Raw genomic sequence first — 21482 nt, 5'->3', positions numbered from 1 at the left:
CAAATTGAGTCAGGTACAGGCTCATTTACAGCCATTGTCACAGTAAACACATGTATCAGCCTCACTCACATTACATTTGCTTACACAGTGAAACCCCAGTTTGTAAGAGATCTGCTCAGCCTTGCAAAATGACATCACAGTCCATTGACCTTCAATGGGAAGGTATTTGGGTCTACAATGTGGTCATGAGACCTTCACACTAAAGGATTGGGTTTTGAATGCTTCCTGATTGGTAACCAGGCAGTATGGAGAGCTGGAGCTTGATGTGAATCAAGATATTAGGTATTATTTGTCTTAGATGTTATTGTGATCTCTGGATTTTGCTGTGGATCCATGCAAATCCTGTAAAAGGTATGCACTGAAACAGTGGATTTATTTCTAATCTGATGTTTGATTATGAAAATGGTTTACAGTAGAGATCTTTATGCCCATTAACAGCTATTAACATGATGCTGCTGTTATTATTTGAACATCATAGTCAAGGAGTTATCTGAGATCTGAAAGGTCAGGTCTAATAGTGTCAACAGGTTTTGATAAGCACGGTGCTGATCAGTGGCTGCTGGTTTTAATAGTGATGGAGTATTTACTGGGTGTAATTATTGAATGCATTTTCTACGTAGGCACTTCTGATTGTGGAGGCAGTAGTGTTTGGTACTACTGAAAAAGACCATAGAGTGCTGGAGCTGTGTGTAGGAAAATTATGCTGTCACGCTACCATGTGCTTGTGTTGGTGCTGTGTCTGTCTGCGGCTGAGGACTTCGACTGGACAAAGAACGACCACGGCTCCTTCTATTATGGCACTTTTCCAGCTGGTAAGAGTTTATCATATTGAATACTTACCCACAAAATAGGCAAAGGGTGGCTGATGAACCTTGTGATAAGCACACTGCTGTCCTTCAAACCAAATAGATGATTGCTAGGCTTAAGAAGTAATATTTTTAGCCATGGCATTATACAATTACTAAACAGATGGGAAATATCAACTATTTTTACTTCCTAGCTATACTATACTGAGCACCAAAGTGAATGTCCAAATAAAAACTTGAATTTACACACAAGAAAAAAAACCTGCCTGTCCTTTAAAGCTGCAGGCAAAGTAGGCAGCTAAATTTAAATATTTTCCCTTTTTTTGCCACTGTTATTAAAATGATCATGAAAACTATGATCTATTTAATCTGAATGGTATACTTCATACTTTTTTGTTTCCATCCTGATTTTTAAAATCAAGATTATATGTCTATTTATATATAGATTTACTGCTCAATCTGCTGAATTATGGCTGTCCTACACTAAACAAATCCTTTTGGCAGGATTTTCGTGGGGTGCCGGCAGTTCAGCCTACCAGACAGAAGGAGCTTGGGACAAGGATGGCAAAGGACTGAGTATTTGGGATGTGTTCTGTCATAATAAGGGAAAAATCTTCTTTAACGATACAGGAGACTCCTCATGTGAAGGCTACTACAAAGTTAAGGTAATTACAAATTAAATGTTTAATGTATTTTATCACTTCAGTTATTGATGTTGACAATGAACCTACTTGAAGCACATGGTAGAAAAAAAAGCTTTTGTTGTTCTGTGTATAGGATGATGTATCCCTGATAAAAGAACTCAATCTGAAGCACTATCTTTTCTCCATCTCCTGGCCTCGAGTCATTCCCACCGGGATCAGGTGTAAGAGGATGATGCTTATGAAATATGCTTATGTTGAATGTGGCATAGTCCTGATGATAATGTCTGTATGTTTGCAGCTGAATATGTGAATGAGAAAGGACTCAAGTACTACAATACCCTCATTGACCAACTGCTGGAAAATAAAATCACTCCTATTGTGACCCTGTATCACTGGGACCTTCCACAGGTGTGCATTCACAGTAAATGCTTCATATCAACACATAACATCTTATTGGCTTAATCATATAAGCAAAACAAACCTCATTCAACAGCTGTTTGTGTTGTTCCGTTTTAACAGGTTTTGCAGGAGAAATTTGGAGGCTGGCAGAACATCAGCATGGTCAATTACTTTAACGACTTTGCCAGTCTTTGCTTTGAAAGATTTGGAAACCGTGTGAAACACTGGATCACTTTTAATAACCCATGGGTATTGCTTTTTGGTTTTTAATTACCACCTCATGAAAACTACTTGTTGAATTTTGTCATTCTTTGAAATATGATTGTTTGCATGCTAGTCAGTGGCAGTAGAGGGCTATGAAACAGGAGAACATGCTCCAGGCCTGAAGCTCAAAGGCACAGGGGCCTACAGGGCAGCTCACCACATCATCAAGGTTAGAGAACATATACATCACTACTTTAAAGTTATTTGACTCAATGATAATGGTACATTATTTATTTATTTTTTTTAAAACAGTTTGCATCAGTTAGTAATAGTTTTAAATCACTGTCCCCAGGCACACGCTAAGGTTTGGCATACCTATGACAGTCAATGGCGACACAATCAAAATGGTAATCAAGTTCAAATAAAAGATTTACAAAGCTGTCATAAACTTATTGTAATTCTGTCATGAGAAATTTGAAAGAGATCTGCTTCTTGCTGCAGGTTTGGTGGGGATCTCACTGTCTGGAGACTGGGGAGAGCCAGTGGACATTACCAACCCGAAGGACATAGAGGCAGCTGAGAGATATGTCCAGTTCTACATGGGCTGGTTTGCTACACCCGTCTTCCATGGAGACTACCCTCAGGTCATGAAGGACTTCATAGGTACATTTAATCATCATCTTGCTGTCAGAGCTATAATATATATATATATATATATATATATATATATATATATATATATATATATATATATATATATATATACTGTAATGTGAATAATTAATGTCTTATAGTTGTAAATCTGGTCATTTTGTAGGACCTCAATGATTTCAATTAGACCATATACCTTTCTAGATAAACACATTAGCTGTATTTAATGTGTGTTCAGGTAGGAAGAGTTCTCAGCAGGGGTTGGGAACATCTCGACTTCCCAGCTTCTCCTCTCAGGAGAAGGGTTACATTAAAGGCACGTGTGACTTCCTGGGAGTAGGGCATTTCACCACACGCTATATCACCCAGAAGACAAGCCCTCCAGACCGTGGTGGCTCCTTCTATACAGACCGAGACCTGGCTGAGCTGGTGGACCCACGCTGGCCTGATCCTGGCTCAGAATGGCTCTACTCTGTGCCTTGGGGCTTCCGGCGTCTGCTCAACTTCATAAAGGTACATCATGCAATGGTTTAGAACTGTCCTCTTGCTAATGGTTATCCATCCTATCGAATTCCTTGTTCTATTTTTTCCATTTCAGTTTAATTCATCTGTAGATCCTAAATGTTTACTGTTTTCTTATTCTGACATATTCTTTAAACAGGCTATATGAAAGGAATACAACAGAAACAGGCTGTGCTGATGTGTCACTGACCTGAAGTTGATTATTTCCCAGCACATTTCAAAGTGTTTTGTTCTTCTTGTAGCACAGTAATTTGCTGTCACTAGCAAATTTTTATTTATTGAATGTTGAAGGTTTTATTCATTTTTAGTTATTGAATGATACATAATGTTTCATCACTTAGAGTTGCAGTCTGAAGTTTACATACACTCATCATGGACATGAATCGGGCTTTCAATAAATTCTTTTTCTGGGGCAGAATGATTATACAACATCTTTAATAAAAAAGAAAAAAAAAAAAGAAGAAAAACAAGACTTTGGGTCACAGGTTTAATTCATTTGGGGTTTTCTGTATTCAACACAGGACCAAAATTATACATACAGGGTCAAAAGTATACATACAAACACTTAGATTATTTTCATTGGTACTGAAAGTTCCAAAATGTTCTTTAATTTGCCAAGACCAAGGCCTCTTAATTTCCGGTTAGTAATCATGATTGACTACAGCTGGCGGGTTCTCTGTGCCAACATTAAAAGGGTTTGCTTGACAGCACACATTGGATTGACCGACACACATTACTATGGAAAGTCCATGGAGCTCAGTGCAGATCTGAAAAAAAAGGATTTACACGTCAGGAATGTCTCTTGGAGCCATTTCTAAACAATTGCAGATTCCAAGATCATCAGTTCAAACAACTGTACATAAGTACAAGTTATTGGGAAATGTAGCCACTTTTCCAAGGTCTGGAAGAAGACCCAAACTGTCACCCTCAGTTGAGAGGAAATTTGTCTGGATGGCCAGAAAAACCCCCAGGAACCATCAAGGCACAGGCCTACCATGAACTGGATGAACATGAATAAAACACTTTGAAATGTGCTGGGAAATAATCAACTTCAGGTTAGTGACACATCAGCACAACCTGTTTCTGTTGTATTCCTTTCATATAGTCGGTTTAAAGAAAATTCATGTTCATGATGAGTGTATGTAAACTTCCGATCACAATTGTACATTATAACAGCTATAAACCGTTGCTCCCTCTCCAGCCTCTCTTTTATCTCTCCTTATGAGTTAAGACAAAAAAACAGGTTGTCATGTTACAAAGAAATCACAAAAACCTACCTCTTACTGTTACAAAGTGCTGACAATTGGAGACTTCTAAAAATGTCTCTTTTTGGTCATGACTTTTATTTACTTCTGTAGACTCAGTATGGGAACCCTGTAATCTACATCACTGAAAATGGAGTCTCTGAGAAAATGATGTGCACGGACTTGTGTGATGACTGGAGGATCCAGTATTATAGGGATTACATCAATGAAATGCTGAAAGGCAAGTGATTATTGAATCAAAACTATTGAGCTCATTATTGAATCAGAATCTTTTTGGACATTGAAATATGACACACTGCTCAAATCAAATAATCTTGGTTTCTTGCAGCCATCAGAGATGGAGTGAATGTGAAGGGCTACACTGCGTGGTCTCTGCTGGATAAGTTCGAGTGGGATGATGGCTACTCAGACAGATTTGGCCTGTATTATGTAGACTTTAAGAATAAGAACAAAACCCGTTACCCCAAGGCCTCCGTTCACTACTATAAACGCATCATCAGCTCCAACGGATTCCCTAATCTTAGAGAGGTACCAGCTGTTTCTTCTGTGCTCCTTCTATTAATCGACTAATGTTCTACAACCACTGGCATTAGGATTTTAGAAGGAATCAAATGGATGAGACGTTAACACTGCAAAGGCATTTATTACAAATATACTGAATTATTTATACTTACATGTATAATGAGACACAAGAATGTATACAAAAATCTGTTTCTTCACGTACTAGTCTTTTTTGAGCCTCTAATGCAAAATTTCACACACACACACACACACACACACACACACAAGTATTGATAAAATGTGTGTTTCATATGGCAATTGGCAGGTTGAGAACTGGAAGAGGAAGGCTGCAGAGATGTGTTCATCTAGCAACCGGCTCCTGGCTGCAGGTTAGTAAGTCTACAGATCTAGTAAAAGAGAGATGAAGGATTAGTTGGGGCAAAAAAAACAATATCCATTTGTAGAGAGCAGTGAAAAGTATACATCAGAAAAGTGACATAAAACCTCATCTACCTACTTCTGGATCTGTACCACTTCATTTTGCAAAGACCACATAATAACCTCAATCTGTCATCATGTATCTATCATTCAGGTATTTATGTCAGATGGGCATTGGCATGCGAGCCAACAAGACAGTCGGATTGACAGAGGCTTTGATGGGACAGAAAGCTTCAGAAGACTTAACTCGCGAACAGCGTTTTATTTTGTTTATCCCCTCCAGCTAAAAGAGAATCCAAAGAAAATAAGGATCATGCAGGGATGCCAAACGATTGGCTTGTGCATGATGAACTAGGAACTAGTGCATAAGTCAGATTAAATGTGCTCTTTTTGGTTTGGCAATCTTTCTGCACCGTCCTGGAAAGCCTTAAAAAAAAAAAAAAAAAAAAACAGGGGGGAAAAAAAAAAAAAAAAGACTGTGTGGTCCGCTTCTATGAATATGAGGTTTTAGCCAGCATAGACCCAGGAGGCCAGAATGTCTCAGCTCATGTTCAGGCCAGTATATAAAAAAAAAAAAAAAAAAAAAAACAACCACATAATAATTACTTATTCAAGCAGGTTCCTAAGTTAGACAACAAAACTGCTGCTCAGGAATGGTACTTGCTGTAGAGAGGTCAATAAATAATCGAACCAAAACTGACAGATTAAATCTGAACACAAGTGATTTATTAAAAAACAAATAAATACAAAAAAAAAAACTGTTTGCTGGCATGCCATTAGTGTGTGATTTATAATAGCTGCTTTTTTATATATCTGCTGGCTTTGTTTGTGAGCAAGACCATATTTGTTTAAGTTTAATTGCTTTTGACTGGTATGCACCAAGCTTCAGAAATCCAGTCAGTTGTTCATACTTAAGCCCATATCATCCTCATTATAATCAGAACATAAACATGTAAAACATTCCTCCAGTGACAGGATTACAGATTAATGTCAATATAATAAATGAATAATTGTTGCATCCCTTAAAAGCAGCACCTTATCAGTCATTTCAATGGTATAACAAAAGAACAGGTGTCAACTGCCAATGTGACACAAGTAGCAGTTTAGTGGGTCTGTTAGGATTCTTCAGAACAGCAGGTGAAACATCAATTATGTTATGTTAGTGGAACAGTGGGCTTAAATTTACAAGATGTACTTCCATACACTGGTGGAATCCTTACCTGACAGAATAAGAAGAGGGGGAAACATTTTTAAAAGGTAGAGTCAACAGTTCTGGTAGAAGTTGTATGAGGCAAACTGATTTGAAACTCAAAATCCAAAACAAATGTATGCACACTGCCTAGGCAGGAACATCTAAATGCTAGTGCAATAGGGGAATTGAGGGGCAAATCAAGAGATCTTCTTTTCTTGTAGAGGTTTTTCCTTAAGCATACAGTATACACTCACTAAGTATAGTGTTATAAGGAACACCTGTACTGTATACCTGCTCATTCATGCAATTATCCAAATCAGCCAATCATTTGGCAGCAGCGCAATGAAAAAAAAATCATGCTAATACAGGTCAAGAGCTTTAGTTCACATCAAACTTCACAATGGGGAAATAAGGTGATCCCAGTGACTTTGACCATGGCATGCTTGTTGGTGCCAGAAGGACTGGTTTAAGTGCTGATCCCACTGGATTTTCACACAAAACAGTCAGAGTTTACACAGAGTGGTGCAAAAAAAAAAAAAAAAAAAAAAAAAACAGCCGGAAAACATCCAGTGAGTGTCAGTTCTGTGGGCAGAAATGCCTTGATCATGCGGGAGGTCAAAGGTGGATGGCCAGACTGGTTTTAGCTGACAGAAAAGCTACAGTAACTTAAATAAACCCTCTGTAGAACCGTGGTGAGCAGAAAAGCATCTCAGAACGCAAACATGCCAAAACATGAGGTGGATCATAACAGCAGAAAACCACATAAGGTTCCATTCCTGTCAGCAAAGAACAAGAATCTAAGGCTAGGTTTCCTGGACTTTGTCCAAGCTTCAACTATCCAGGAGATCAGCAGTAATGAAAATCTCAAACCAGCTCAAACCTCTTGATCTCTATCTACATGATTTTGTACATTGCACTGCTTGCACCGACATGATTGGCTGCTTGGATAATTGCATGTATGTGCAGGAGTAGAGGTGTTCTTCATAAAGTGGTCGATGAGTTTATTTTGACAGCTGCCCTAGAGGAGAATGTCACAGAATATAAAACTTAACAAAAAGTTTATCCACTTCACTATGTTCATAAACTGAAAACATGGAAATTTTGAAATTGTGCAATGCAGTGGGTCCTCAAACCTGCCGTTTAAAACCTATGCATTAAAAGATTGCTCTCTAGTCATGATAAAAGTATTAGCACATGACTATAGCCATGTATTGATGGACCAATTCATTAAAATCACCACAGGTGTAAGTTTCTAGACAAGACCAAGAAGATACTTCATGAGTGAGCAGCTATTACACGACTGTTATAACAACAGTGTGTAGAATTACTTCTGTGCTAACTCTATGCTCTTATGCCATAAAAGGGTTCAACTGCCTCGATTCCAATCTAAATGCATTTCTCTCTTTTTAAATTAGAGGAACAGAGGAGTACGGCTGCCAATATTCTAAGACTTATTCATGGTAAGCCCACACACCCACACACAGACAGGCTCATCTGCCATGTGTTACAAAAAATACAAGGAAAGCGCTATGAGCTATTCTGAGCAAGTGGTACAAAACTAAATTGCTTTGTTTGCACGACGCTGTACTAACAAACTTGTGATAACAGAGTTTTATTGTGCCTGTGTTTCAGATCCCTTGACCAGCCACATGGAGATGGTAACAGAGATAGTCGTGCCCACTGTGTGCACCCTCTGCATTCTCATCACTGCGCTTTTTCTTATGTTTCTCCTTCGCAGACGCACCTAGCAAAGAAGCAAGAACTGACCACATACATACTCAAACACTTCAAATATTTCTAACCTATTCTATAATAAACATATATACAGTGTCTATAGGTATTCTCAAGCTAAAGTTTTTTGAAGGCCAAATTTTGAGCAATAATACACATCTAAACATACATGCATGCGTGGTGGCATTGTAAAAACCTTCACATGATAAAACAATTTTTTCTAATTTATCAAGTTTTGAATACTAGAAATGAAATATGTGTCTCATTTGCACAGATCTCAATCACAAGTAAAGTTCTAGCATGTTACCGTTTGTTTCCCTCAGAACTGAACACTGAAAGACGCAAACACTTTGACTGTCTAAAAGTAAATGCTATTTATTGGTTTTATATGCATTTGATTTAATATGCAAAAAGGTAAATATAAAAATAATAAATAGGACCATGAAAATGAGTAATCAATAGGATTATAGGCAATTTATCCATGTCGCTTTCCCTAGTTTCATTTCCAGAGGTTAATGTCAGTCACGGCATTTGATGAACTGGAGCCTCATTGTCGGTTTTGACTTGTCTGATCACGAATGCTCTTAACATCAGTGCTGAAATAATTGCTGAATAATTGAACAAAAAAGTGGAAAAAATGATGGAATCACTCAATGTTGAGGAGAAAAAATAATGGAATCATCAACAACAATTAAAAAAAGCAAATCAGAATTAGTACTCTTGCTCCTCCTTGGGTTTTTATGATGGCCTGAATTCTTTTAGGCGTGGACTTCATTAACGAAAAACAATATTCTCAATCAAGCTGGTTCCAACTTTCTTGAATAGTGGTTGACAGATTTGCAGGATGGAGTCTTGTCATTGACCGATTTGGTTTTTTTTTAATTTTCACCATAAATTTCCAATCGAATTGATCTGCTTTTCCTGAAGAAAAGCTTTAACACTCTTTGCTCTGTGGCAAGATGCATTATCATCCTGAAAAATGACCATCACCAACGAACCTATTTTCTATCGATGGAATGAGAAAAGTGTCCAAAAGTTCAGTGTACACCCGTTGACTGTTGAGGTCTCCCCTGGTCCTTTACCTGACATGTGACCTCGTATCATAAATGAGTGGGGAAATTTGTTTTCTTCAGGCACTCATCTTTATACATTTCATTAGAACGGCACCAGACAAAAGTTCCAGCTCCTTGGTCAATGCAGATTTGTGATTCATCACTGAGTATCACTTTCATCCAATCATCCACACTACATGATTGCTTCTCTTTAGCTCACTGTACCTTTATTTTCTTCTGTTTAGGTGTTAGTTCTGGTTTTCTATACATGAATCCCATTTCATTTTGTTTTGTTGTGCATTTTCCATTTTCAAGGCATAGGACATTGAGATTTCTATCCTGATGCTTTGCTGTCTTCCTTGGTCTACCCGTACGTTTTCCTTTTATACCCTTCCAATTTTGTTTCATACTTGCACCAACTTTTAGACACAGGTGACTGGGAACAACCAACAACTTTTGGCACACTCTGTGTTGGATTTCCTTCTTGAAGGAGTTTTATAATCATTTCCATTGTTTCAACTATCAACTCTCTTGTTGGGGCCATGTTTCCTTTCAAAAAGTCCAAGGTTAAGGTCTGTAAACACTCTCTTTTAACTGCAGACTAATTTGCATTTTTAGACTTGTGCTGGTATTCGTTTTAGAAATGCAAATTACAAGGTGATTCTATACTGTTTTCCCTCTATTTGATTTGGAGAAAAAAAATGCTATTAAATTAGTTTAATTAATAGCATTTTTTTTTCTCCAAATCAAATAGAGGGAAAACAGTATAGAATCACCTTGTAATTTGCATTTCTAAAACGAATACCAGCACAAGTCTAAAAATGCAAATTAGTTATTTTAATTATTATTAATTAATTATTTGCTACAAAGTAAAAAAAGCCGCGTGAATATCCTCTAAGTGTGGTGATTCCATAATTTTTGCCAGGGTTTGTATTAGGCTGATGTCTGTTTTGATGTGCCATGTGGCACAAAAAGTGAGTACACCCCTAAGTGAAAATGTCCAAATTGGGCCCAAAATGTCAATATTTTGTGTGGCCACCATTATTTTCCAGCACTGCCTTAACCCTCTTGGGCATGGAGTTCACCAGAGCTTCACAGGTTGCCACTGGAGTCCTCTTCCACTCCTCCATGACCACATCACAGAGCTGGTGGATGTTAGAGACCTTGTGCTCTTCCACCTTCTGTTTGAGGATGCCCCAAAATATTGACATTTTGGGCCCAATTTGGACATTTTCACTTAGGGGTGTACTCACTTTTGTTGCCAGCGGTTTAGACATTAATGGCTGTGTGTTGAGTTATTTTGAGGGGACAGCAAATTTACACTGTTCTACAAACTGTACACTCACTACTTTACATTGTAGCAAAGTGTCATTTCTTCAGTGTTGTTACATGAAAAGATATAATCAAATATTTACAAAAATGTGAGGGGTGTACTCACTTTTGTGAGATACTGTAACTAACAATTTGATCAAAGCATAATGTTCACTCAGAAAAGCAAACTTAGCTAACAAACTAGAAATAAAAACAGCTTTAACAGCTGACTGTTTTTACAGTCTCGTATGATAAAATGGCTCCTTATTTACCCAATGTGTAATCTCCGCAGAAATTCATAAATTTCATAAATTCCTACTTTTTAGGGAAATATATTTATGTTTCTTACAGTCAAGGTGTCAAAGTATGTTATAAGAAGAAAAAACCCATTTTGGTCAAAGCTGGATTTGCCAAAACTCAGCTGCAGCAACATCCAACAGGTTTTCCCAGACCAACACTTGTATTTATTGTGTGTGATGTGATGTCAAATGTTTTTCAAACAGATATAATCGCATACGAGAATGAAAAAATAAAACACTGGATTAAGAACTTAACATTTTAATTTATAACAATTCAAACCCCATTTAGGCCTTTTACTTGTAAAATAAGTGAGTTGAGACAAAGGAAGACTTTTTAAGGACCCAGGACATCCTGTATATATGCAATAATAGGTTAATAGGTTCCTGCTTTCAGGCTCTATGACTCTGCAGCACTGAGCCCAAGTACTAGTTTATTGAAATGACGTTAACATTCAGTGTGATATGGTGATGAACTTTGGTTTTATAAATCCTTTTTTGACTTTGGCAGACCCTCTGATTTCATACCAAGTTAAAAAATAAGATCAAATGGCACATTTGAAATGTATTAAATAACATTTGCAGTGCACAGAACAGAGCTGGTGATTCTGACCTGCTAACTGAAGTTGGCCAGGCTGCAGCACACCATCGTTCTGAAGTATGCAGTCTTCTCACTCTCTCCATTCACTGAGACCTCCAGGGCCACATCTGGAATGTGGAGTGGTTGAAAGTCTTGTTTCTTTTAGCCACCAAAAAAGGCTACAATCATGTGAAGTATGTTTCATGCAGATGAAGAATAAACAAGTAAGAGATACAGCTTCCCTGGGAATTTACCCGAGTCTGAGCTGAAGTGATCCACTAGAGGTTTATCACTGAGATGCCAGGAAGTCTTCACCTCTCCTGACCCCTTCCCACTAGATACCTCCACTCCCCATGAAGAGGGCTGCTCTCTATGAATGAAACACATGCATGCAGTCTTTGGCAATTGTTTGGGGACCCCTGGTCAAATTACATGTTTTGTTGACTATCTAAATGAAAAATGTTCACAATCCCCAGACTTGAATATCATTGAAAATGTGTGGGCAGATCTCAAACATGTTGTGCATGCAAAACTATCTAAGAATATTTCTGAACTAAAAGCATTCCGCAAGAAAATGTGTAGAAAATGATCCTAAATCAACAATACAAAGCTGGCTACAAGAAACATTTGGAGGCTGTGATTTCTCTGAAATGGGGTGTTACTAAGTATTGAATGACAGGATGCTCAAACTTTTGAAGATGCCTATGTTTATGTTTAATTGCTGTCCGATGTGTTAAATTTAGCACGTAAACAGTAAGTTTGTTCCCTGCAGAGGTTTTAACCGTTTTAATTTAGGAAATCAACAAAACATGCACGTCATTATATTACATCACATCAGTATCTCATGCACCATCCATACATTTTTTACAGTGCAAACCTGAATCAGAGCAGATTTTACTTACGTCTGATAGAAGTGGCTGATCAGAGCAGGTTTGATTTGCATCTGAAACACATGCTCTTCGTTATAAGGTGCTGTTTTGTAGTACTGCAAACATGACCTAAGATAAAAATAAAAAAAAAACAATCACAGTGATCAGCCATTAAAATGAATGGAGTGTTTTACATAAACAGATGGTTAAAAGAACATAGAAGCAAATCGCTGACTGAGTGAAGAAGAAGAGGCGCTCATGAGGCAGGTTGAGAAAGCTGCTGCAGGTGCCCAGGACCTCCAGCAGGTGGTGCAGTTTCCTCAGTCTGATCACCTGCTCTTGTATATTCACCTCACTGCTGAGGTAGTAACTCTAAAAATCATCATGCAGAAACACAGCAGTGGCTGTTAATACCTACAGTTGTGTTCATAAATTTACACGACTTGTAGAATCTGAAAATGTTTTTTCATTTTTGTTTTTAAATAAGAGGGATCATTCAAATTGCATTTTGTTTATTATTTAGTTCTGCCCTGAATAAGCTATTTCACATAACAGATGTTTACATATAGTCCACAGGAAAAAATAATAGCTGTATTTACAAAAATGAACCAGTTCAAAAGTTTAAATACGTTTGATTCTTAACACTGCGTGTCATTACCTGGATGATCAATGACTGTTTTTATGTTTTGTGATAGTTGTTCATGAGTCCCTTGTTTGTCCTGAGCAGTTAAACTGCCAACTGTTCTTCAGAAAAATCTTCCAGGTCCTGTATATTCTGTGCTTTTCCAGCATCTTCTGCATATTTGACCCCTTTCCAACTATATGATGTTGATATCCATCTTTTCACACGGAGGACAACTGAGGGACTAGTACACAACTATTCCAAAAGGTAATGAAATAATAACAATTTACACCAATCTTCCTGCTCAAAAGTTTACATCGCCCTAGCTCTTAATATGTCGTGTTGCTTTCTTGAGCATCAGTGAATGTATGTACCCTTTGTAATAGTTTTGTGTTGTTTGTCCAAAGTGAAAAGATGGACCTCATAATCATATATCCGCTGTTGGAAAGAGGTCAAATATGCAGAAGATGCTGGAGAACCAACGAATTTAAAGGACCTGGAAAATTTTGCAGAAGAACAGTGGGCAGTTTAACTGCTCAGGACAAACAAGGGACTCATGAACAACTATCACAAAACATAAAAACAGTAGCTGATAACCTATGTAACGACACACAGTATTAAGAACCAAGCATATGTAAACTTTTGAACTGGTTCATTTGTGTAAATTCAGTTATTATTGTGTCTTGTGAACTATAAAGTATGCAAACATCTATTATGTTAAAATAGCTTATTCAGGGCAGTACTAAATGATAAACAAAATGAAATTTTAATGATCCCTCTAATTTATTTATTTATTTTTAATTATTAACATTTTGCAGATTTTGCAAGGGGTATATAAATTTTTGAGCACAACTGTATTCTCCCACGTTACAAACTTATATTTCATGCATTAAAAAAGTGATGTTCTTACCAGGTGGTTGAGAGTCGTCAGCTCATTCCCTGTCAGAAAAAAATACGACTGAGCAGTTTTTCTATGTAATATTATTTACAGCTTAATCATAAAATAGACCTCTATAACTTCTATTAACTAATAACTGTATTTAAAAAAACTTCATTAGAACTTACAACTTTCTCAGAACGTAAAATTGTTAAATACATTTAGACACTTTAAAGTGTCATCTTAAATTATTTGAAACCATCTACACTACTCATTAAGTTCACCATGTACATTAGACTTTACAGCATTTATCAAAATGTCTTTTCAGTAAAAGATATTATTAAATATTACTATCTTATCAAAAATCTCAGCATTTACAAACCTCTGACTGGCAGTGCATGGCAAATAATAAATTGTTTAGTATGTTTACCACTAAAAATTGACTAGGATCATTCTACATTCACATCCCTTTACCCTTATAAAGAATTCAACTGATATATGAAAATGCATGAAAATGCTAATTGGAACCTTCCTGAATTCCCTGCCAAGATTTGGTCATCATGAATACAACCCAAATTAACTATCTAGCTTAGCATGCTTTTTCAGCTAACAAAAGTTTCCAATCATTATCTAATAACAGCCATATTTTAGCTAATTGTACTATGATAAGTTAAAGCCACTGAACCTACTTCATGAAGCTCATACACGGCTCCCTAACAATTTTATATGGAAGTACTTACAAGGGCTCAGTGAAAAATATTCCATTCAAATCACATTTCAATGGAAAGACTCCAGTCCCCACCTGACCAGTTCTTGTATTCCAAAAACATCTGAGCTACATAATAAAATCTAAAATCTTTATTAAATGACTCGTCTGGGTTTAGAGCAGAAACAGTAATAAAATAATCCTGGCTAATGGACCCCATACTCTATAAAATACACTCATCGTCATAATTTCGTGTTAAAAATCAATAAAAACTTTAAACATGTTGATAGACTAAACAAGATCATTACCAACAAGGTAGTTGATATAGTCTTTCCTCATCTTGTCCAAGCCCAGCTCCAGCAGCATAATGGCAGGAGTGAGGCCGGTGAGAGGCACAGTGTCCACCTGCTGCTGGTAGGACTGCACCATCAGCTTACTCAGAGAGCTACTGCTGTCTCTATGGACCTGTGCAGCAAAACACGACACCCATTATACAGCACTGTATTCAACTAACACAACAGACAATTTCATTTTAACAGACATGGTTATTCTTTAATTCTTAGACAAAATGTAAATTACATACCCAAGGTTTAATCTGCCCAAACCGCACAGCTTTGATGACCAATTTCAAAGAGTCTGTTATGTCCTGATATGACGTCACACCTATCAGGGAAAGGATTGTATACAGAATCTGTATTACATGATGTTGTGTCATTTATACTCATTCTTAGAATAGATCCCAACTAACACTCACTTCTTCTCATCTTCTCCCAGAGCTGCTCAGTGAAATCCAGGTTTCCTCTCTCCATTAGCATACAGCCTAATCCCACCACAGAGTCATTTTTGCCCGTCTGGTTCTGTTACACAACCAAAAATATCTATGTGTATAATATTTTGCTGTATTATGTATAGATAAGTGAATTCCTATTGTTTGTTTGCTTTACCTCTGATCCTGTTAAATTCTGGCCTGGGACTGCATTTGCAACATTCTTAAGCTCTAAGAACAAAGAGGATATGACTAAATGTAACAAAGCATAAGGAATAATGTCATTATTTATTACTACAGTGATGTGAAGCGTCACCTTCAATAAGTGCTCGGGTTAGATCCACAGCAGACTGTGTCTCCAGCGGCTCCAACCACTCTACCTCCTCCATCCTCAAGCCTTCAGCCAGAGTCTGGAGAGAAAAAATGCTTTCATGCACAAAACTTCATGAATATGGTTTATTTCCACTCTGAAGAGCAGGTCATTATAGATTACTGAAGTATTAGGGACTAAGTAATGGAATGTTAAACATCATCTTTTCTGAATAAGTTTTATTTTTTTGAGATGTCAGCTTCTGAATGTGAGACAAAACTAATTAAACCTTGCATTTATACAACACCACAGCTTTTTATGACCTTGCATTTTTAATGTTTACAGTCCTGTTAAGAAACACACACCAGAAGGAATTCCAGCTCTCTGTAGGTCTGATACATAGGGCTCCTAATGTCTCCAGCTGTCACCTTGATATGCTGCATATAGCAGAAAATATACAAGTTAAATATGCATTTTTCCTTCAGAAGCTGTATCAGCAAAAACAGTATTGAGTGTGATGAAAAATTGTGAGTAGGATGCATAAAAAAAAAAAAAAAAAAATCACACAACTGAGCATTTTTGTATGTAATATTGTTTTAGAGCTTAATCATAAAATAGACCTGTAACAGCTATCATCATAATATTTAATAATGTAGATGATCTCATACAGAATAATAGTAGTAGTAAATATGGTAAGTACTCTGGAAGGTGTAATTGTAGATTATTTAAAGCACTGTCCTTCAAAAGTGTGATGACCTGCTCATTTTACATTATTTTACAATAATAACAAGGGCAGTAACACTATGAAATAACACATGGAAGTATGCACTGGCCAAGGAAAGTGTGAAAAATATAAGAACCAGTTTATATTCTAAATTCTTTACAGTATTACTAATAAAGGTTTTTACACTCTTGGCACCGACTCGACCAGCTTCGTGAGGACGCTTCACCCAGGAGGCTTTTCTTAAGTTTCCAAATATGAAAACTACTTGTTTGAGGAAACTATTTAAGTTGAAATGTTTGATTTAGTAAAACTAACTTCTGATTCAGAAATAAAGTGATACATGGGCATTAAATTCACTATTTGCATTCATCTTAGAAACACATTTTAACCCTAAGTCTTTATTAAAATGTCTTTAAGACAGTGAAAAATATATACAGTATCTCACAAAAGTGAGTACACCCCTCACGTTTTTGTAAATATTTGATTATATCTTTTCATGTGACAACACTGAAGAAATGACACTTTGCTACAATGTAAAGTAGTGAGTGTACAGCTTGTGTAACAGTGTACATTTTGCTGTGTCCTCAAAATAACAACACACAGCCATTAATGTCTGTAACCCAAGGTAACAGAAGTGAGTACACCCCTAAATGAAAATGTCCAAATTGGGCCCAATTAGCCATTTTCCCTCCCCGGTGTCATGTGACTTGTTAGTGTTACAAGGTCTCAGATGTGAATGGGGAGCAGGTGTGTTAAATTTGGTGTCATCGCTCTCACACTCCCTCATACTGGTCACTGGAAGTTCAACATGGCACCTCATCACAAAGAACTCTCTGAGGATATGGGGGAAAAAAAAAGAATTGTTGCTCTACATAAAGATGGCCTAGGCTATAAGAAGACTGCCAAGACCCTGACACTGAGCTGCAGCACGGTGGCCAAGACCATACAGCGGTTTAACAGGACAGGTTCCACTCAGAACAGGCCTCGCCATGGTCAATCAAAGAAGTTGAGTGCACGTGCTCAGCATCATATCCAGAGGTTGTCTTTGGGAAATAGACATATGAGTGCTGCCAGCATTGCTGCAGAGGTTGAAGGGGTGGGGGGTCAGCCTGTCAGTGCTCAGACCATACGCCGCACACTGCATCAAATTGGTCTGCATGGCTGTCGTCCCAGAAGGAAGATGATGCACAAGAAAGCCCGCAGTTTGCTGAAGACAAGCAGACTAAGGACATGGATTACTGGAACCATGTCCTGTGGTCTGATGAGACCAAGATAAACTTATTTGGTTCAGATGGTGTCAAGCATGTGTGGCGGCAACCAGGTGAGGAGTACAAAGTCAAGTGTGTCTTGCCTACAGTCAAGCATGGTGGTGGGAGTGTCATGGTCTGGGGCTGCATGAGTGCTGCCGGCACTGGGGAGCTACAGTTCATTGAGGGAACCATGAATGCCAACATGTACTGTGACATACTGAAGCAGAGCATGATCCCCTCCCTTCGGAGACTGGGCCACAGGGCAGTATTCCAGCATGATAACGACCCCAAACACACTTCCAAGACGACCACTGCCTTGCTAAAGAAGCTGAGGGTGAAGGTGATGGACTGGCCAAGGATGTCTCCAGACCTAAACCCTATTGATCGTCTGTGGGGCATTCTCAAATGGAAGATGGAGGAGCACAAGGTCTCTAACATCCACCAGCTCTGTGATGTCGTCATGGAGGAGTGGAAGAGGACTCCAGTGGTAACCTGTGAAGTTCTGGTGAACTCCATGCCCAAGAGGGTTAAGGCAGTGCTGGAAAATAGTGGTGGCCACACAAAATATTGACACTTTGGGCCCAATTTGGACATTTTCACTTAGGGGTATACTCACTTTTGTTGCCAGCGGTTTAGACATTAATGGCTGTGTGTTGAGTTATTTTGAGGGGACAGCAAATTTACACTGTTATACGAGCTGTACACTCACTACTTCACATTGTAGCAAAGTGTCATTTCTTCAGTGTTGTCACATTAAAAGATATAATCAAATATTTACAAAAATGTGAGGGGTGTACTCACTTTTGTGAGATACTGTATTCACTCAGTGTGTCCAAACTTTTGACTGGTAGTGTCTGTTGAATAGTAAAATGTTTCAGGTGTTTATAAATCCCATCAAACTACTAAAAATGGATTATGAGAATCTCTTTATTCTTTTAAAGAATACAAGGATCTATGAAAATGCATGTAAATGCTAATTTAAATTTTTATGTTCAATTTTATGCTAATCGGATATTCCTGCCATCCTGTCACACGGTACTGGATTACTAATTTAATTTCAATTACACACAAAATTGACTGAAAACTGTGTGAAAACCAGTCATTTCATAATGGCATCAATTAAAGGAATATTAAATATAAAAAAATTAATAAGATACATCCATAAATTGAGACAACTAAGACTAGTCATTCAATTAAGAAGAAATGCAGCTGTATAAAAGGAGGATCAGATGGTATATAAGTCGGTACTCTTTGCCACAGTATCTTATTTTAGTGCGGTGCAGCACTTTATTAGAGCCAGTACTAAGTGAGCGATAAGTGACTGATCTGGTATCTTGTATCTTGTCTCGAGCTGCAATGAGCAGCATACTCCTCAGATAGATAGATATCATTTTTTTTCTCCATTTTCATGTCAAAGCATTTTCTGTTTACCTCAAATAATGCACACCTAATCGACCATTTCTGTAATTTGCCTCCAGATTTTGCCAAAAAAAAAAAAACAAGCTTTGCCTTTTATGGAGTTTTGTGTTCGTCACCAAATGTAAACCAGCAGTGTCTTGTACGCGCCTGATATTTTACAGGTGATTGCCATTCATCAACATACGTACACGCATATGAAGAAAATCAATGTTTATGAACCTTTTGTAAATCCAGCGGAAATGTTTCGTTTGGTTTACGCAAACATTTTCACAGAGTTTTACTAAAAGATTGCTAAATGAGGCCCAATGACCAACAAACACTAAGTGGTAGGATTACCAGCGTAACCGTAGATGACAGGGGCGGCATCTCCAACATCTTCTCTACATTGTTCCATCTAAAGTTAGCTGTTATGCTGCTCTCAGAATCAATAACCAAACTCTCTTCCATCACCGAGCAAAAAAGATTGTATTTGGCCCAACCTTTTGTCAGCACCTACAGTTAAACAACAATAAAACAAAGGACAAACATGGGGCAAGGAGGTGTGACTAAATTTTAACCAAGCAAGAAAAAAAACGCATATTACCACTGAGGAATGGTGTCGGTTCTGGTGTAATTGTTTCAGCTGAGCCATTGTAATAAATGAGGCCTCGTCCAATGATGACCCTGAATAAAATACAGATTTAAAAATGTGAGCGTATTAGTTTGGTGGCTTGTAAACAGCCTTTTCAAACTGATATTACTGCATTCTTCTTGCCTGTTTTCAGTCTGAATGTAATGGTTAGGTTTCAGGGTCCAACACTACCTTTACAGCTGATTGTGTACAGTTTAATCGCTGTGGCCTTGTTGCCAATGTAGACTGTCTCTGCACCCAGCCAGGACGTGTTAGCAGGGTCCTGCATGTCACAACGGACCCAGAGAGGATGCAGAACCTGGGCGTCCACCTGGGACATGTTCGGATTCTGAGACAAGGCGTACCAGGACAATATCTCCCTGTGCAACAAGACGACAGTTTAAAGCTCGCGGCTACACTTACAGCATACCGCTAATTAAATCAAAGCTACCAAAATTAAAAGACAACACTAACAGCTTCACTCACCTTGCTCTACTGACACTGAGTGGAAGTGGACCAATGTTGAGCTCTTGTGGTTTAACAGGTGTTTCTTCACTGAGGTTGAGTTCATCTGTGCTCTCTGTATCCTCAGACTCATAAACTGGTGGAGGCTAAAGTTAAAATATATATTTTTTTAAAGTACCAAGTTTACACTGGACAGCCTCAGCTGGGTACTGCAGACCTGCTGATGCTGCTATAAGACTATAACGCTCATACTGGACATCCTTTCAACACACATATCACTGACTGATTCTAGTGTACAACACTGGAAGAGTAAGGATTTATAATCCCATTATCCAGAGCCACGGTCGTGTCCGTTTCCTTTCCAGGTTTCTCCTTACGTGTCATTTTCCTTCCCATCGCAGCCTCTGGTTAGCTCTTTAGAGATCTAACGCTATACAAAGCTGGTTTGGGACAATTCCTACTGTTAAAAATGCTACACACAAAGAAAAATAACTGAACTGAAATGGAAATGAAATGACAGGCTGACGTACCATTTTCTCACAGATGAAGGCAGGTTGGTTTCCTTCAATCATGCTGAGAAGAGGTTCATCGTTACATTTTGATATTTTCATACACTCCTGTAACACCAGGTAAACAGTGCAACAGTTGATCAGTATGATAATATGGATTATTACTTAGTATTTTACAATATAACTCTTATTCTGTTGTACCTGATAGACCCAGGAATCTTTGTTGTCATCTTGACACAACCTGACACAGAAACATACATATGTAATAATGCTTAGGTTACACCAAAAGTACAGAATATATATATTTAAATGACGTAACTGATTACTTAAAGCTGTAATCTCTGGTGTCAGTACTAAGACTAACACTAAGCCTAACACGTTTTCTTTTCTCAATTTAAACCAAATAATCTATAATGCTCCTTTCCGACTCAATCCTGTATTTAAAAACAACACAAGGATTTAATAACAACGACTTACTTCAAAAACTGAACGAATCTATTAGCTTCCGAAACAATCTTCGCTCTCATGATGTGTCTGTAAAGTGACTGTTAAAAAAAAAGTTCAAGCAAGAAAGAATCTCAAAATATTTTTACTTCTTCCCGCCGTATTACGTCACAAAGGTCATAAGTTACTAGTTGATACACGCCTACACAAATAATTTAATTTTTCATCAAAGTATTGTATTTTTAATTCATAGTACTGTAATATAAACATATACTTTATTTGAATAAAATATATATATATTTTTTTTTTACTGAAAAGA

At 37.6% G+C, this 21482-nt stretch overlaps 2 protein-coding genes across 2 annotated transcripts; one reads left to right on the top strand and one right to left on the bottom strand.

Annotated features, from left to right (window-relative positions):
- The first annotated feature begins 74 nt into the window (after window positions 1-74).
- Window positions 75-8715, top strand: lctlb (lactase-like b). Its single transcript, XM_053623051.1, has 14 exons — window positions 75-812; window positions 1311-1471; window positions 1584-1671; window positions 1749-1858; window positions 1970-2098; window positions 2187-2282; window positions 2406-2460; window positions 2555-2716; window positions 2943-3217; window positions 4585-4711; window positions 4820-5019; window positions 5318-5381; window positions 8038-8082; window positions 8255-8715. The coding sequence occupies exons 1-14, from the start codon at window positions 701-703 to the stop codon at window positions 8368-8370; spliced, it is 1740 nt and encodes a 579-aa protein (XP_053479026.1). The 5' UTR covers window positions 75-700; the 3' UTR covers window positions 8371-8715.
- On the bottom strand, window positions 5119-21317 carry zwilch (zwilch kinetochore protein). The gene is made up of 19 exons (XM_053623046.1): window positions 21197-21317; window positions 20921-20960; window positions 20741-20827; window positions 20232-20356; window positions 19938-20125; window positions 19719-19798; window positions 19472-19627; window positions 16108-16179; window positions 15749-15842; window positions 15611-15663; window positions 15421-15523; window positions 15250-15329; window positions 14975-15131; window positions 13994-14022; window positions 12697-12833; window positions 12495-12590; window positions 11847-11962; window positions 11626-11720; window positions 5119-5399 (listed from the first exon to the last, which is right to left on the bottom strand). Exons 1-18 carry the CDS (start codon window positions 21244-21246, stop codon window positions 11629-11631), a joined length of 1755 nt encoding a protein of 584 aa, XP_053479021.1. The 5' UTR covers window positions 21247-21317; the 3' UTR covers window positions 5119-5399; window positions 11626-11628.
- Between the last annotated feature and the right edge of the window lie 165 nt (window positions 21318-21482).

Source organism: Ictalurus furcatus, chromosome 4, assembly GCF_023375685.1.
Source record: "Ictalurus furcatus strain D&B chromosome 4, Billie_1.0, whole genome shotgun sequence".
In the NCBI taxonomy this organism is placed as follows: Eukaryota; Metazoa; Chordata; class Actinopteri; order Siluriformes; family Ictaluridae; genus Ictalurus; species Ictalurus furcatus.
This window is presented reverse-complemented; position numbering and strand designations above follow the sequence as displayed.

Excerpts from the sequence above, each read along its gene's own strand:
- zwilch (XM_053623046.1), bottom strand. The coding sequence starts at position 21,246 with ATGAGAGCGAAGATTGTTTCGGAAGCTAATAGATTCGTTCAGTTTTTG. Across the intron at positions 20,357-20,740 it reads CCTTCATCTGTGAGAAAATG|CCTCCACCAGTTTATGAGTC; the intron begins GTACGTCAGCCT and ends TTTTAACTTTAG. Across the intron at positions 19,628-19,718 it reads ACCGACACCATTCCTCAGTG|GTGCTGACAAAAGGTTGGGC; the intron begins GTAATATGCGTT and ends GTTTAACTGTAG.
- lctlb (XM_053623051.1), top strand. The coding sequence starts at position 701 with ATGCTGTCACGCTACCATGTGCTTGTGTTGGTGCTGTGTCTGTCTGCG. Across the intron at positions 1,672-1,748 it reads CATTCCCACCGGGATCAGGT|CTGAATATGTGAATGAGAAA; the intron begins GTAAGAGGATGA and ends GTATGTTTGCAG. Across the intron at positions 8,083-8,254 it reads TATTCTAAGACTTATTCATG|ATCCCTTGACCAGCCACATG; the intron begins GTAAGCCCACAC and ends CCTGTGTTTCAG.